Consider the following 15333-nt stretch of genomic DNA (forward strand, 5'->3'; position numbering starts at 1 on the left):
CCAGTAATCCTGAGTATTCCATCAGGTTACATCCTTCTGCTTTCGTACCAATGTAGTTTCCTCTTTTTTGATTTCCCATAGGATGTGTTTGTCCCAACCCAGAGCCAAGAGGCTGAAAGCAGCATCACAGCTCCTCAAGTGGTGGACAGTAAGGAAGTGACATCATCCCGACCCACAGCGCTGGAGTCAAGCTCGCCCAAGGCTGCCTCCCCACTTAAAGCTCCCACATCAACCCGCTCTGACCACTCGGTGACCGAGTCCTTCCAACTGGAGCTGTCACTGAATACACAGAGCTACTGTTTGGCCCAGGAGGCCCCGGGGCAGGATGGGGGGAAGGATGTTGAGGAGGACAGCCAGGCAACACAGATAGAAGGTCTGGGAGGAACTCTGGGGATGGACACCAGTGACTCTGTGATGTCACTGAACACTCAGAATAATGGAAGTAATGGGGTTCCCTCTGACCCTCAGAACACTGCTGTTCTTCATGTGCCTGTCCCGATGAATACTAGCGTTGAACGTCCCAGTAGAGAGGAATGCAATTCTCTGGATGAGTCTGACACACAGAAACCGACAACATTGAATGTACACGACATGAATGTAGGCAGCGGCAGTATTAATGTGACCAAAACCAATTGTTCTCAGAAGCGGGTGGCCAGCGCCACTTCCCCGTCCCGTCCCTCAACTCCTTCCACTCAACAGAATCTTGAAACTATAGACATATCAACCCCTAGCAGCTGTGTGCAGGAGACGCCTTCCTCCTCAAACAGCGCCCCCTGTAGTTTGGCCTCCCAGTCTCAATCAGTTTTTTCACGGATGTCTCATGGGGGTTCGGTGAAGGCTTCCTCACAGAGTCCAGTGGTTTGTGTAGACTCTCAAACAGAGGCTGTAGGAGGAAGGGATGATGAAGGGGGAATGACGAGCCCAGCTAAATCCTGTCAGTCTTTGTCACAGGACCATGGAGACACTGCTAACAACAGCCAGAAGGAGAAAAACGGGGCAGATGAAGTGGAAGAAAAGATGGAGGAAGAAGGAGAGAATCAGCAGGAGAGCAGACCAGGGGCTGATGCTGCAAGCCTCTGTCTGGATCTCTCTCAGAGTCAGATGCTCTCTCCTGAGCCCATGGAGGAAGAAGGCCATGAAGAGGAAAAACAGAAATCCCCCCTCTCTCACTCCAGGAACGAGGGAGGTGGGGAGCAGGAGGTGAGCTGCGGCAGCATCATTGTGCTGGATGAGAGCGAGAGGAGCTCCCAGCTCCTTGAGAAGGAGGTGACGTCACCATTCAAGAAGGGCGAGGCTCAGCTAATAGGAAGCCAGAAGTGTTTGATGTCGTCAAATGGCACAGGGTCTCAGCTGAAGGACACCCAGCCTGAACCAATCAGACTGTCTCATGCTGAAAAGGGAGTGTCTAAGGAAACAGAGGGGCTCCATGACAAGAGCCTCAATGACAGCTCTGGAGGTGAGACACCTAGATGACTGGAGATTTTGGGTGAAGGAAAATGATTTCCTTAATTCCTTGTGCCCTCTCTCCTTTCTCTCCTCAAAACGTATTAGATGAAAACAAAAGAGGGGAGGAAGCTTTTTGCCTTTAGACCTTCTCTAATCTATTTTGAGGAGTCAAGGAAAGACTATTAAAAATCTGCTCAGTATTTTTTGTATGTTGACCAGGGTGCTTGGATTACTGGTCACTGATACCTGAAAACGCTGGATAGATTTTCATCCAATGTTTTTTATCTGGCCAATATTCTGGCCTTCTGACCTGTGGGCCATGAAGGAAATGGGCTGGTGAAATATTTGTAGTACTCTGCCAACTCTAGTTTAACCCACATTGGGAAATTCATGATGCTACAAGGAGCGCATAAGCCTGGGTATCATTGTCTGTGGCTTGAATCCAATTTGGTCTATACAGACATTGTAATATTTTGGTTTGCCATAATATTTGTGCTCTGCAGAGATCCCATTCCACTTCACTCTCCCCAAAGAAGGTGAGCATATTGGCCCAGCTGTGAGTGCCACTCCTCCTCTGATCAGCCAATTGAAGCAGACCCCAAGACACAGCACTCCGATTGGTGGGTTTTTCCCTATTATCAATTAGTTCTCTATAGTGACATTCCATGGGAACTAAAGGAAACTATTCTAGCCATCCCTAAACATTGTCACACTATCCCTCCTACCTATCTCGACAGACACACACACACACACACACACACACGCACATTTCCTCCTACCTTTCTACACCCACCTACTCCTTTACACAAACAAACCCTGGTTCTCCCACTGGCCCGATCTAGTCACCGAGCCTAATGCCATCCTGCTTTCTTGTTGGCTCCTCTTGCTTTCCTCACCTACTCCTTTACACAAACAAACCCTGGTTCTCCCACTGGCCCGATCTAGTCACCTAGCCTAATGCCATCCTGCTTCCTTGTTTGCTGCTCTTGCTTTCCTCAGAGATGACTTCATTCTCTGAGAAGTCTGCGGCAGTAAGTGATGTTTCCGCTGAGACTGTGATGGCAACCAGTGACATCACGGCAGGGGAGAGTGGCGAGGACACACCCGAAGGGGCTGATGGGAAACTGAGTTTGCGAATGAAGTTGGTTACCCCTGTGGATGAGGGCAGCTCTGAGTGCTTCAGCCTGCAGAGTAAGAGCTGCTACAAGCCTTTTATTAAATGGCAACCCCCGGTTGTAATGGGACTTCTATGAAAGCTTCTGAAACTGTTACCACTGCAATGATTTAGGTGCTATATTCTTATGCTTGCTTATAGGTAGGCTATTACCACTGTAACAAGGATGTCTCTGTATCACTGACATATGTCAACCTTTTGGTCTGATCTTCTATAGATGTTATTTTGAAGTGTAGACATTTTACACCCCCTCTTCTCACATCTTTGCATCATATACGTTTCAGTTTGAATAATTTTGTTCACTCAAAAAAAATAGTTTTCCTTTTCACCCAGAACCTCAGCTGTCAGCGGAGGAAGGCTCCGTCTCCAAGGTTACCACCGTTGCCAAGGCTGTAACCAGGTAACCTGCTTTGGTTTCTATGCAAAGCAGGCTGACTTCAAATCATTTTTCTTTCTCTGGGATTTGAGCGATTTCCCAAATGGATTCCTTTAACTAATTATCATGATTCAGTTTCACTGTGGGATGTCTGTTCGTTCCCAAACCTGTGCCCTAAAGGACTGAGCCTTGTTCAGTTTTAGGGAATAAAATTATACACTGTATGACCAAAAATATGTGGACACCTGACCATCAACCTATATGAGCTTGTTGGACATCCCATTCCAAAACTGCGGGCATTAATTTGCCCGACACACACACACACATCTGTGGTCTACCACTTTGTGGCTGGGCTGTTCTTGCTCCTAGATGCTTCCACTTGACAATTATAGCACTTACAGTTGACCAGGGCAGATCTAGTAGGGCAGACATTTCACAAACTGACTTGTGGCACAGGTGGCGTCTTATGATATTACCACGTTGAAAGTCACTGAGCTCTACTGTACGACCCGTTGTGCTGCCAGTGTTTGTCTATGGAGATTTCATGGCTATGTACTGGATTTGATGTACCTGTGATCAATTGGTGTCCACATACTTTTGGCCATATAGTGTATCTTAATGTTACAGTCTTCATTTAAAGATACATTTGGATGTTTTTCATTCATTGAAAAGTATTAATGTAGTACTTGTTTTTTTTGTGTGTAAAGATAATTGAAAGAAAGAGGTGCCCACAGCAAGGTCCCCACTTGCTTTCCAGTAGAGGTGTTGAGACAACTACACAGCTGCTAACACCTAAAACACACTGACACATCCACGCCAAAATCACTCCAGTATCAGTATCTCCATAGCAACATGGAAACGCAAAAAATGACACAACCTGGTCTCTCCAGTGCCTTCAAGCAAGGCCTTATTATTTGACCACTGGGGCTGGAGAAGTGCAGCTGAGTCTGTGTATATTCGCTGATATGTACGTGGTTGAAAATAGAGGCTTTCAGCACCTTCTAGGGTGGTATGTCCCTCCTACCTATTTCAGAAAACAGGTATTACATATTGCCCTTTATTTTAGATGTGCTCTAATCAGGCATTATATCTTTTTCTTGGATTAGTGTTGATTCTTTAGTCAAATTTACTGAGAAACTATCTCCAGTAACTGATGACGATACATTCTTGTGCCTTACCGAACCGTGGGTTAGGCGTATCGTTGCACCCTGTCAGCAGTTTCGGTTGAAGTATAAACACACTGTTTTCCTTCTAAAGGAACCGAACAATACTGTTGTCTGTTTAATGCGTCTCGGCTTGCTGCCTGACCGGTGCCCTTGTTCCCTTCCCTCCCCAGTTCCCTGGCTAGCTCCGTGTTCAGCAGGGTGAGGGAGGCCCACAAACAGGGGGCGGAGGACGTGGTGGCCCAGCCCGGCAGCCCTGGAAGCCCTGTCAGGTAAACCTCCGGTGCATGGCCTGATGACCTAGGTCGTGTTCATTACAGCGCGTTCATTATTGCGCAGCACTACGTGCTGTTCTGAAACAATGCACTAAAATGTGTGTCTGTTAGTTAACTTTTGGGCCGCAGTCTACATACCTTAAATCAGTGTTGATGATCAAAAACGTTCATGTTTGCCTCTGAACATCTGGTGTCAACCTGAGGCGGTGCCTGTTGATTTCCAGTGTAATAGTTCCTCCTGCTGGCCACAATGAACCTAGCTGCATGAGAGGAACAATGTTTGCAAAAGGGACATTAACAAGGGACATCAGTGTTTTGCTCCAGTCTGAAGGTGTCTTTGTCCATTTGACCTTGACACATAAATATAGCCCTCCCCCTGATGTGGCGATATCTCTAGAGTCCTGGAAATGGGTCCTTGAAAAGATGGAGAGACAGACCTACTTTGCAGCTATTTTGGGTACCATTCATGCCCCTGCAGTGAGTCTGGTTTTATCCTGTCAACGTTACTCCAAGGTCTTTTTCAAGGTGTCAACACCACTGGGCTAGTTTTAACCGGTCTGTCTGCGGCCGTTAAACGAGCGCAGCCTGATGTGTTTGATCAGGCATCGACACACTTCATAGTGTAGGGAGTCTGGGTGATGCACTGCGGCTTTGTGCTCTCATGATGGCAGAACAGCCGGTGATCCTCCCTCTTCTTTCACAGAGACGAACTGTTCAGCTCGCCGTTACAACAGAGAAGCTTCCCGAAAGAACCCCTCTCCTCTCCCCCTCTGGGAGGCAGCAGCCTCCCTAACAGTCAGTCTGAGCCGCCCTCCAACCCTCGTCAGCGGATGACGAGTCCGTTGCCCGCGGGGCTTCGAGAAAAAGGGCCTTCGTCTGAACCGACCACCCTGGGTCGTCCTGCCGCGTCTACCCCGCAGACAGTGGCAGCAGCTGGGGAGAGCGAGCTCCGTGGGGCCCCAGAACCAACCTCTGGCACCAAAGCCTCTTCCTTCCGACAGAGGGCTGTGTCTCAGCGGACAAGCTTTGAGAATATTATTTCTCCCGGTTCACCCAGCAAGGTACACCCAACATTTTGCTAAACAGATCCCATCTCAAGGAAATCGTTTCTCTTGGCCTCTCGCACCATTCTTGTCTCGTCTTTCTCGCATGTTTCTTTCTCTGACGCGTCTCTCTCTTTCTCGGCCTCCAGAGAGGGGGGTCTCAGCAGACCAGTTTTGATGGTGCTGGCCCCAGATCTCCAGCAGCCAGGGTAAGGGCGTTTACTTACTACGCCTTCTGTCTTTCTTACAAATAAACCATTGCCCCTATTGGTTGCCTTTGGTTAGTGTAGGCAAACAAGACTTTCTGAGGGTCACATGTTAACTTTGCCCGCTTCTGTGTGACAGGGCGCACCAGAGACCCCACCCTCTAGGCGTGCTGCTGTCCCCGCCCACCACAGACACGTGCGGACCATCCAGGAAGTGCGGACAACGGTCACGCGCATCATCACAGACGTTTATTACGAGGACGGGAGAGAGGTGGATCGCAAGGTCACTGAGGTGGGGAACGTGTTACTTAGAGACCCTTACTTTCGCTAGTGGTGCGTTCATTTTGCTTCCCTGTCGGTGTGTGTCTGTGTGCAGATTTTATACGTTCACACTCTGCGCTCCCGCATCAGGTTGGTTTCTGGGGTTTTAATCGGGGTGTTTGTGTGAGATGTTTGTGACCACTGGGTGCTTTATGAAATAAGTTTGATTTGATCTCTCTCAGGAGTCGGAAGAGCCTGTGGTGGACTGCCGGGTGTTGGACAGTGACATCTCTCCGTGTCGCACTGGCAGCTCCATGACCTCCGGTGACCTAGGCGACGTCAGCTCTCTCTCCTCCAAGGCGTCCAGCCTGCAGCACAGCTCCGGGGGCAACAGCACGGTCACAGCCTTCGCCCAGCCCGGCCCCAACTTCATAATGCCGCCCAGCCGAGGCTCCAAATCTGCCAGGTACTTTTATGAGGCAGCGTCGGTTTGTCATGGAAACATGTCTAGCGCCACGTTCCTCGTACACTTCAGACACCTTGGTTGTGGTCACTGGACACCAGTCTTTAAGAAAACAGGAGTGCCTGGACAAAATGTTATGCTAGGTGCGTCCTAATGCAGAATTGGATAAAATAATTCACTGGATGCCAGGTGTTGCTGTCCTGCAAACTGTAGAATACATTGGAGTTGAACTATTGTACTCAGAGGCTCAATTGGTTGTTCAGTGAGAAGCAGTCACGAAACCGGGAGCAGCAATCCGTGTACATATTTCCTGATTTCCCTTGCTAGTTAGCTATTGGCTCTGGTGTAGCTACTATCTGGTCAACAAACTGGGTTCACAGAGAGGGCAGGTGCTTGATGAGAGTGGAAGAAGGGATATTGCAACAGGAAGGCTATCTGGTAAAAAAAAATAAAAGAATGAGCAAATTCAAAACATTGTGCAGTATACTTCACTTAGTTGTCTGGGTAGTTCACTCTTTTCTACTTTGAAGACTAAATGTCGTTGTCCTTCCTCCTGTTCCTTTCCAGCTCCTGTTCCCTGCGTATGGGGTGATGATTTTTTATGACACTAGCATACTGTTTGACAGGTCAGCAACATCTCTAGGGGTACATTTCTTTTGTAACTCCTATGCTTGTCGTTCGAGAAGGAGCTGTAGCGTTTGAAGAGTATACATTTCATATATTGTGATTGACACCTGAACGCTGCCCCATTGTGATGGCCTTGTAATGAGTCAGTCGTCTCACTATCCCTTCTCTAACACCATTTCTTGTTCCTATTTCTTATGTCTGAATCTCTGTTATCTTAACACGCTCATTTTCCTTTAAAACGACACAAGTCATCAGAGAGTCAAGGAACCAAGTGTTCTGTATGTCTAAAGAAACATAACACCTGACACCGGATTGAAAACTTAATTGCTAAGTACCCCCGTAACCATAGAAACGCTTACAGTAGTTTAGTAATATTGCACTGTCACTAGTGTGTCGGCATGTATGTACAGTAGACTACAGATGTTGACCATGTCCACTACCACAGCCACAACCCTCCAATCTAACACCCAGTACGTTATTCCAAGATCCCCTTATTGTACGTCATGGGCCTTTCTACAACTGTTCCCTCACATGGATCAGCCCCACGCAACCAAGGACAAGCTACCCCCTGTCTTCTGTGCAGACTGTCTCTCTCATGGCAGAACTTTCCTTCCAAGGAAATCCTTACACTGATTCAGCATTACTGGGCAGCCTTCTCCTCTCCTGTCCCTCTCCTCTCTGTCCGCAGCCCCAGAAGGGGAGGTGGGCAGCAACAGAGGGGTCACAGAGGTCAAGTGGTGGGGTCAGAGTTCATGGAAAAAAGAGGTCAAGGAGCCCAGGGGTCGCGGGCCTTCAGCCTTCTCACACCCCGCGGAAGGGCCAGGAGGGGCAGGCCTCCGTCCCGCTCGCCCCTGTCCAGGTGAGCCCCGTCTGGGGACGCCGCTGGAGCTGCAGTGAGACGGCTGTTACTGTTACTGTCTGCTGAAGGCCTTTACTACACTGTCAGTTCCAGAAAAGCTTAGTGACCAACACACAGGAGACTTTATATATACCTTTTTTATTTAATTTTTTACATAAATCATTTTGCAGACCCTCAGTCATCCAGAGTGAATCACAATAGTGAGTTCTTACTTTTTTTTATTGTATTTTTTTTGCAATCATACTCAGAACCCTGGTTTTGTAATGTTCTGCCAACTGACCCACATGAGACCACTTCATTAGCTTAAGGAGTTGGAAATTCAGAAATAAATACAGAAAAAGATAATTATAGAAATAAATTAATATAAAAAAAATTAATAAATGATACAAGGAAATAAAAAAAATAGGCAAATAAATAAAATGAAACAAATAACTAGGAAACTACTAATTCATGTCACATTTTACCAATGTGTCACTAATATTTATGTATACATTAGGTATGTATGAATGGATTAATAGATTTAACATTACATTTTATTCATGTATAAATGTATTTGAGACGTTACTTAATTTTTTTTATTTTGGCAGTTCTGGTCCGCCATATGATTCAACTGGTGCGCAACACCACACAGGAGTAGATTGTTAATCAGAAATAAGGGTCTGATGGGATTCCATTATCCATTGAGCCAAGCCGCACAGTAGCAGGGAGGAAAGCATAAACGCCTTGCCCACCAGTCTGATTCATGTCTCAGGTAGACCTCTCAGGCCTCAAAATCCAGAATGGCTGCAAGGAAATTGACTCATGTTTGGTGTTTTCTAATAGTTCCAATGTGCCTATAATATCATCTCTTGCAAGAAACTTGAACAAAATAAATCTCAAACCTGTCAAGCCTTTATTCCACATTTGCAACATTGCTTTTGTCTAATAAACCTGGGTCAATGGAACCTAGTAGTATTCCTAGCTTAATAAAAGGAAATAGAGAAAAGTGCTTCTAGGTTTAGAAGAGGACGTAGTGAAAAGTTAATATTCCCAGGTTGAGAAGAGGATATAGTTAAGTTAGTATTCATAGGTTTAGATGAGGACATAGTTAAGTTAGTATTCATAGGTTTAGATGAGGTCATAGTTAAGTTAGTATTCATAGGTTTAGATGAGGACATAGTTAAGTTAGTATTCATAGGTTTAGATGAGGACATAGTTAAGTTAGTATTCATAGGTTTAGATGAGGTCATAGTTAAGTTAGTATTCATAGGTTTAGATGAGGTCATAGTTAAGTTAGTATTCATAGGTTTAGATGAGGACATAGTTAAGTTAGTATTCATAGGTTTAGATGAGGACATAGTTAAGTTAGTATTCATAGGTTTAGATGAGGACATAGTTAAGTTAGTATTCATAGGTTTAGATGAGGTCATAGTTAAGTTAGTATTCATAGGTTTAGATGAGGTCATAGTTAAGTTAGTATTCATAGGTTTAGATGAGGTCATAGTTAAGTTAGTATTCATAGGTTTAGAAGAGGGAGCCTCCTTCCTGTTCCTGGAAAGCAGATGTTTGTTCCAGACCAATTTTGCCTCTCTCCCGAATTACACTCAATCCCTACTAACAATCTCCTGTTTCCATCTTCACTAATAATTTCAATGAAGCACAACTAGCCCAATCTAACACGGGGGTTTACTAAGGACACGAAACGCCAACGATCAAGCTCAGTCAGCAGAAGTGCATATGCAGTATGACTCATGTCTAGTCCACTGGATGACTAATTGTTATGGTCTGTTCATCCTGTTTCTAAACAGTGTGCGTGTTTGTATGATTGTTCAAAACATTTGATGTTGCTCTCTGCCCTGTTAACCTTTTATCAGGGGGGGAGGCACGGCCGCGACACGTGGCCAACATCTGTCCTCCTCTGAGGACGAACCATACACCCGCCTGTGCCCTACCCCGCGCATCCCAGACATGCTCCCAAGCCACTCCTCCACATCTCTCCACACCACCTCCCCAGGGGAAGGCAGCCCACCCGGCAGCAGCTTCGTGGGCCTCCGCGTGGTGGCCAAGTGGTCCAGCAACGGCTACTTCTACTCGGGCAGCATCACCAGGGACCTGGGCGAGGGCCGTTTCCGGCTGCTTTTTGACGACAGCTATGAGTGCGAGGTCTCCGGCAAGGACGTCCTGCTGTGCGACCCCATCCCTGTGGGAACTGAGGTCACGGCACTGCTGGAGGATGAGTACTTCAGCACAGGTCAGTCGATGGTCTTCCCAGACTTTAGCCTGGGCTCTGCCACAGTGCCACATCGTGCTCTAACTGTAATGGAGCCCTTGTGAAGTGTTAACACCAAACCGGCACTAGGTTGTTTTGGCAATTGAGTGTATTGGTTTTCTACATTCACCCACAAATGTGTTGCCAGTTGGGTTTGATTTTTCTTTTCCTCCCCAGGTCTAGTGAAGGGCCACAAGACAGAGGCTGGGGAGTTGTTCTACAGCGTGGAGAAGGAGGGCCAGGCTCCAGCCGCTACGGACGCAGGGAGGAAGTGGTACAGCCGCAGCTCAGTCATCCTGACCATGGAGCAGGGCAACCGGTTGAGAGAACAGTATGGGCTGGCTCCCTACGAGCCCTCCACACCCCTGGCCAAGGCCTCCGACATCAGCCTGGGTAAGACACCCAAACAGGTTCAAAAGAAATGTCAGTCAGTGTTCTGCTGGGGAAGAAGACAGTTTGTTGTTCCCAGTAACTACTTGGTTACGGCAATCCAAAGTGGCTGTTTGGGGTAAAGTGGGGTTAAGTGTGAGTGTCATTGTCATCGAATGAAGTGGACTGGATTAAACTGCATGTGGTGCTGTTGTTCCCAGATAACCTGGTGGAGGGGAAGAGGAAGCGCAGAGGGAACACAGCTGGGGCTCAGGGAACCCCAAATCGCAGCTCAGACAGCCCTCGGACTCCTGGCCCCTCTGGAAAAAGGAAGCTGATCAGCTCTGCGGAAGACATGGAGAGGACACCAGCTAAGAGAGGTCGCAGGGGGGGTGGAAGACCCAGAACCGGTACGGAGACCTGGTCCCCCTGAAGCTGACCCTGTCTTCTGGGTCCAAGCCAAACTTTTCAAGGCTAACCCCTGGCATTTAGGTTCAACCAAAATGTCAGCCCAAACCCCCCCTTTTTTTTTTCTAGAACTGTATTTCTACAATTTTGACATAATTTGTGTCGTTGGAATGCAGAAATCTTAGACTAGTGCAAATGTATGTTTTTTATACACTATTTATGAATTGAACTGGTTTTAGCCAATATTGACCTGTTTTTATACATTATATAATTGTGAAACTGTTCTGAATGTTAATATGAACTCCTAGGTTTTTTTATAGAAAAGACGAATGTATCACATTTTATAGGAAACGTGATGGGATTTTGTATTATTTTACTTAAAGGATTTTGTTAGTACTCCTTTCTATAGTGTCTATATAACTGTCTAAAAGCCAAGAGTTTGTATCAAGACCCCAGAAAGAGAATGTCGATGGCCCAGTGTGCCACAGACACCGTCGTCTCCTTACACTGAGTTGGTATGTAAATGAATGACTATTGATAGACCTGTTCTTCTGGTGTTGGTCCACATGTAAATGGGTTTGTTACATCATCCACGGGTTATGGTTTCACCCCTTTAAACCACACCCTGATCATAGTTTAAACCACACCCCTTTAAACCACACCGTGATCAAACAATGGGTTTGAGTGACTGCAGACAGTGTTTAATGACGCTGTCAATTTAATGGGTACTGTTTCCTCAAACCTTCTTCGTAAGTTGTTTGAGGGGGCCGTACCCTTTCACTGCACCTGTGGTGTTCTTGTTCTTCCATGGTCTTTCAACCTGCAACTTCTTTGTTTATTACAGTTCCTGTCGTCTCCCTTCACTCCCTCTGTGTACATCTGACTGTGTCTGTATGTGCCTCTGCCACTCCTCCCTGCCCCCCCCCCTCTTCATACCGCTCTCTCGCTGCAGGTCAGCGGGTGGGTGTGTGTAACACCTCAGGCAGTGGCACCGATCTCCCCAGGGACCACAGTGATCTGGTGGAGACCCACGGCCCGCTTCCCCAGAGTCCGTCGCTCTTCATGGGCTTTGCCTTCATGTTGACTGTATCGTCTGAGACCGACCGTCAGACCAACCAGCCGGTCAGCGATGGCGAGGAGGGTAAGGAATCTATGGACCAAGCTTTAAACCTTACGTCTTATGGAGATCTGATTGGTTGAAGCTGTATAGGGAAACTACACCACACTGTACGTCTGCCTGTCAGCCCGGCTCTCTGCATTAAACCCAGTTGGCTGACAATGTCAGGAAAAAAAGTGGAAAAATCTGAGGCAAAAGGTGGAGTAAGAAGCTTCTTGTGTTGTTATCTGTCTGAAACATCAGAAACTAGAAACAATGACATATGAAGCTATGAACTGAGCAGTCAGTCGTAGGTAGCTTATTTAAGCTGTTATGTTATTGTGATGGTTAAAATTCCATATCCAGCTAGCCAAGACTGTAACAATGCCTTTGAGACAACAGGTTTAAAAAATAAAATAAAAAACATTTGGAGTTACATGATTCAAATGTCAACAATCCAAGCCAGCTCGGTTTTGCCCTGTAGTTGCACGTATCAGTTTAGTTGCTAAAGAACCCAACTGCCAATATTAGGATTGACTGAGCCCTTAAGTACTGAGCCCTTAAGTAATCCTACACAGTGGAGCCATCAAATGAATAGTTAATTCACATGTTATTTGAGTGAAGAACAACATTGATTTTTGAATTCACGTTATTTGAAAAATGTTCACTCTAATAAAGAAAATTGGGCAGTACGCCTAATGGACCAAATCCTAAGGTGACAGTTAAATTATGGAAGTTATGTCCTTGTGTGTTTGTACCACGATTTGTGAAGTTTCCTTTTCTATTTTCCCTCCAATAGAGTATGTGCAGACTGCCCCCTATAACAAACGCTATACTGAAACTCAGCTGGAGGCTGGAGGAGGCTTCGTACTCCAAGACTTCAACGAGGAACAGGTATGCACACCAAAGATACATAAATACTAGAAGGGACAAATCCTGTCATTTCAACTGCAATGCAACTCTGTTTCTATGAGTATACCTCTACAGTCAAACCAAAGGATCCCCTTTCAAGTCCCATTTTGGCCATTCCTAAATCGCTTCACTAACATGTAATGCTTACCTTTTCGTTTTATAACATTTCCACGTCATATTGCCCATCCTGAAGAGTTCCGTCCTGTGACTCTGTCTGCAGTGCAAGGCTGCCTATCAGAGCTTGCTGATTGCTGACCAGCACTGTCGAACCAGGAAGTACCTCCTGTGTGTGGCCAGCGGGGTACCGTGTGTGTCTCACATCTGGGTCAGAGACTGTTGTAAGGACGGCAAGCTGCTCAACTACAGGAACTACCTGCTACCAGCCGGAGTGGGGCCCAACGAACGCATCGTGGAATGGTGAGGACACTCCTATCACATGCCCCCGAAATGTCATTCTAGGAAGCTAAAGTATGCAGTCTCAAGAGATACAAATGTAGACGTATTTATTGTTTCCAGTTCTAAAATCAAATGCTTGAAGAAAATACAAGCTGCATATTTGAAGATGAAATGGGTCAGGGTCATGGCTTGAGGTCAAGGGTTCAACGTATGGAAGATGTTGCAGTCTGCTTTTGATCTGGTAAATGGCAGGTCTGGGAAACAGAGTGTCACAGCTGTTGGATTTCTCTACCTTTCTGCATGGCACCCATTTGGTTGATACCTCAGCAGGTCTGGGCACCAGAAAACTCAACGCGTGATTTCGTTAATTGTATCTTGATCAGGCATCCCCGCTGCAGCCCGTTCAAGGCTCTGCGGGTCCTGTTGGTGTTTGAGGAGTCAGCCGAGCTGTGGTCTCAGCTGCTGACGATGGGCGGGGCTGCCTCTGTGAGACTGCACCAAGCAGACAAGGACAGCTCCGGTATGCACAAGAAAATATAAGACAGTAGATGCTCTCTGGCCTCTAGCATTGTGATTTAAACTGTCAGAACAATTATGTGTTTGCTTGTGGCCACTCCTGATTCCCAGTACTTCAATAAAACCACACTGTGACATTTTAGTGGAGTGTAGAGAAACAGTTGTTCTGAATTCTGCTTTCATAATGCATCTTCTTTCATTGGTTTCCAGACATACCTAAGGGCAAGTTCGACGTGGTGGTCACAGACCGCAGCTGTCCCCCTTTGGTCCTGAAGAGTGTGACATCACAGGAAGTACCCATGGTGTCACCCGAGTGGCTAATCCACAGTCTGATCTGTGGGCAGTGCCTGGAGTACCATGGCAACCCGGAATATCGTCATGACTACTCATCCTCATCCTAATTTGAGCCCTGCCCCTAGTCACACTAAGGTTAGTTGTAGGTAGAAGATGCCCTTAACTTCAGATCTAGGATCAGTTTCAAACACAATCTGTACTCAAACAATTAGGAGGGGTTACATTTTGAGCCTTTTAGTGTTTAGAAGAAACTTGTACCTACTCCCACTAGAGACACGTGAACCATTTTACCTGTACTGTGTCAGTTTCATTGCATGTCTCGGCTACTGTATATAGTTTTAACCTGTCTGTTTTTATGAAATAATAAACTGTGACAAATAGTTCATGGTAATGTTTTGCCTGTTTTTTTAATGAAAGGGGACATATTAATGATACAGTATTTACAATACACAATACTGGGGGAACAAAAGCCTGTTAGAAGTCATACAACCCGGCCACAGATCTGGGACCAGGCATGTGAATCTCTACAAGCACAGGACAATAAGGAATTTTCATGGGAACAATGGAGTTATTAAAAGAACTCAGGACAGCATGGAGCTATGCAACATTTGGCTTGTGTACATACAGATCTTCAAGTCCTTAGACCTGATGAAGTCATCTAGCCAATTTCTCCATTTATAAACTGCAAATGAAGGCAAAAGGGTCAGGGGTCAGTAATGAGGGTGAACTTTTAATATCTGTTCCAAATTATTTCTATAGAGATCATGTCTCAATGTAATAAAGGTATGATTATTTTTATTGATCTTGAAAACAATTTGCCCCCATGGTTTTTGTGTGGTTTTGGAGCCAAACAATTAATGCCCACATTTCATTGAATGTATCCCAGGGGGCCCCAGAGCCCTGTACAGGATGTGCTGCAGTCGGATCCCACTCCCTACCTGCCCAGCGTGCCTCCTGACTGGGTGTAGTATTTGTTGTAGTCCAACCTTAGCAGCAGCTGAGCCAGGTCAGAGTTGATCTGATGATTTCGGACGCTCGACAGGATCTTGAACAGCAGGAAGGACTGACGACTGAAACCCTAAAATTACAGAAGGTGTACGTCGCTTTTAGTGATTCAGCTAGCGCCAAAGACTGAAACAGATATTACTATATTAACAGAGATAATAGCTAGTTTACTAATATGGGTTCCATGATGGGAAGC

At 46.2% G+C, this 15333-nt stretch overlaps 2 protein-coding genes across 4 annotated transcripts in view; one reads left to right on the top strand and one right to left on the bottom strand.

Annotated features, from left to right (window-relative positions):
• The window catches only part of tp53bp1 (tumor protein p53 binding protein, 1), a 25779-nt gene extending 11264 nt beyond the window's left edge, over positions 1-14515 (top strand). For all 3 annotated transcript variants that reach the window (XM_010877728.3, XM_010877747.4, XM_010877737.4), the window contains exons 12-29: positions 82-1456; positions 1950-2066; positions 2446-2637; positions 2954-3020; positions 4333-4431; positions 5138-5495; positions 5627-5686; positions 5823-5975; positions 6187-6410; positions 7723-7893; positions 9747-10123; positions 10319-10534; positions 10732-10920; positions 11871-12059; positions 12814-12908; positions 13147-13343; positions 13706-13842; positions 14049-14515. In XM_010877728.3, the coding sequence (XP_010876030.2) occupies positions 82-1456; positions 1950-2066; positions 2446-2637; positions 2954-3020; positions 4333-4431; positions 5138-5495; positions 5627-5686; positions 5823-5975; positions 6187-6410; positions 7723-7893; positions 9747-10123; positions 10319-10534; positions 10732-10920; positions 11871-12059; positions 12814-12908; positions 13147-13343; positions 13706-13842; positions 14049-14239 (4407 nt within the window). In that variant the 3' untranslated portion in view covers positions 14240-14515. The remainder of the gene's footprint in view (positions 1-81; positions 1457-1949; positions 2067-2445; positions 2638-2953; positions 3021-4332; positions 4432-5137; positions 5496-5626; positions 5687-5822; positions 5976-6186; positions 6411-7722; positions 7894-9746; positions 10124-10318; positions 10535-10731; positions 10921-11870; positions 12060-12813; positions 12909-13146; positions 13344-13705; positions 13843-14048) is intronic.
• The window catches only part of tubgcp4 (tubulin, gamma complex associated protein 4), an 11318-nt gene continuing 10498 nt past the window's right edge, over positions 14514-15333 (bottom strand). Inside the window, exons 17-18 of the mRNA XM_010877684.4 lie at positions 15071-15210; positions 14514-14814 (exon numbers count right to left, since the gene is read on the bottom strand). Of these exons, the coding sequence (XP_010875986.2) occupies positions 14808-14814; positions 15071-15210 (147 nt within the window). The 3' untranslated portion in view covers positions 14514-14807. The remainder of the gene's footprint in view (positions 14815-15070; positions 15211-15333) is intronic.

The sequence above is a fragment of the Esox lucius genome, chromosome 2 (genome assembly GCF_011004845.1).
Source record: "Esox lucius isolate fEsoLuc1 chromosome 2, fEsoLuc1.pri, whole genome shotgun sequence".
NCBI lineage: Eukaryota > Metazoa > Chordata > Actinopteri > Esociformes > Esocidae > Esox > Esox lucius.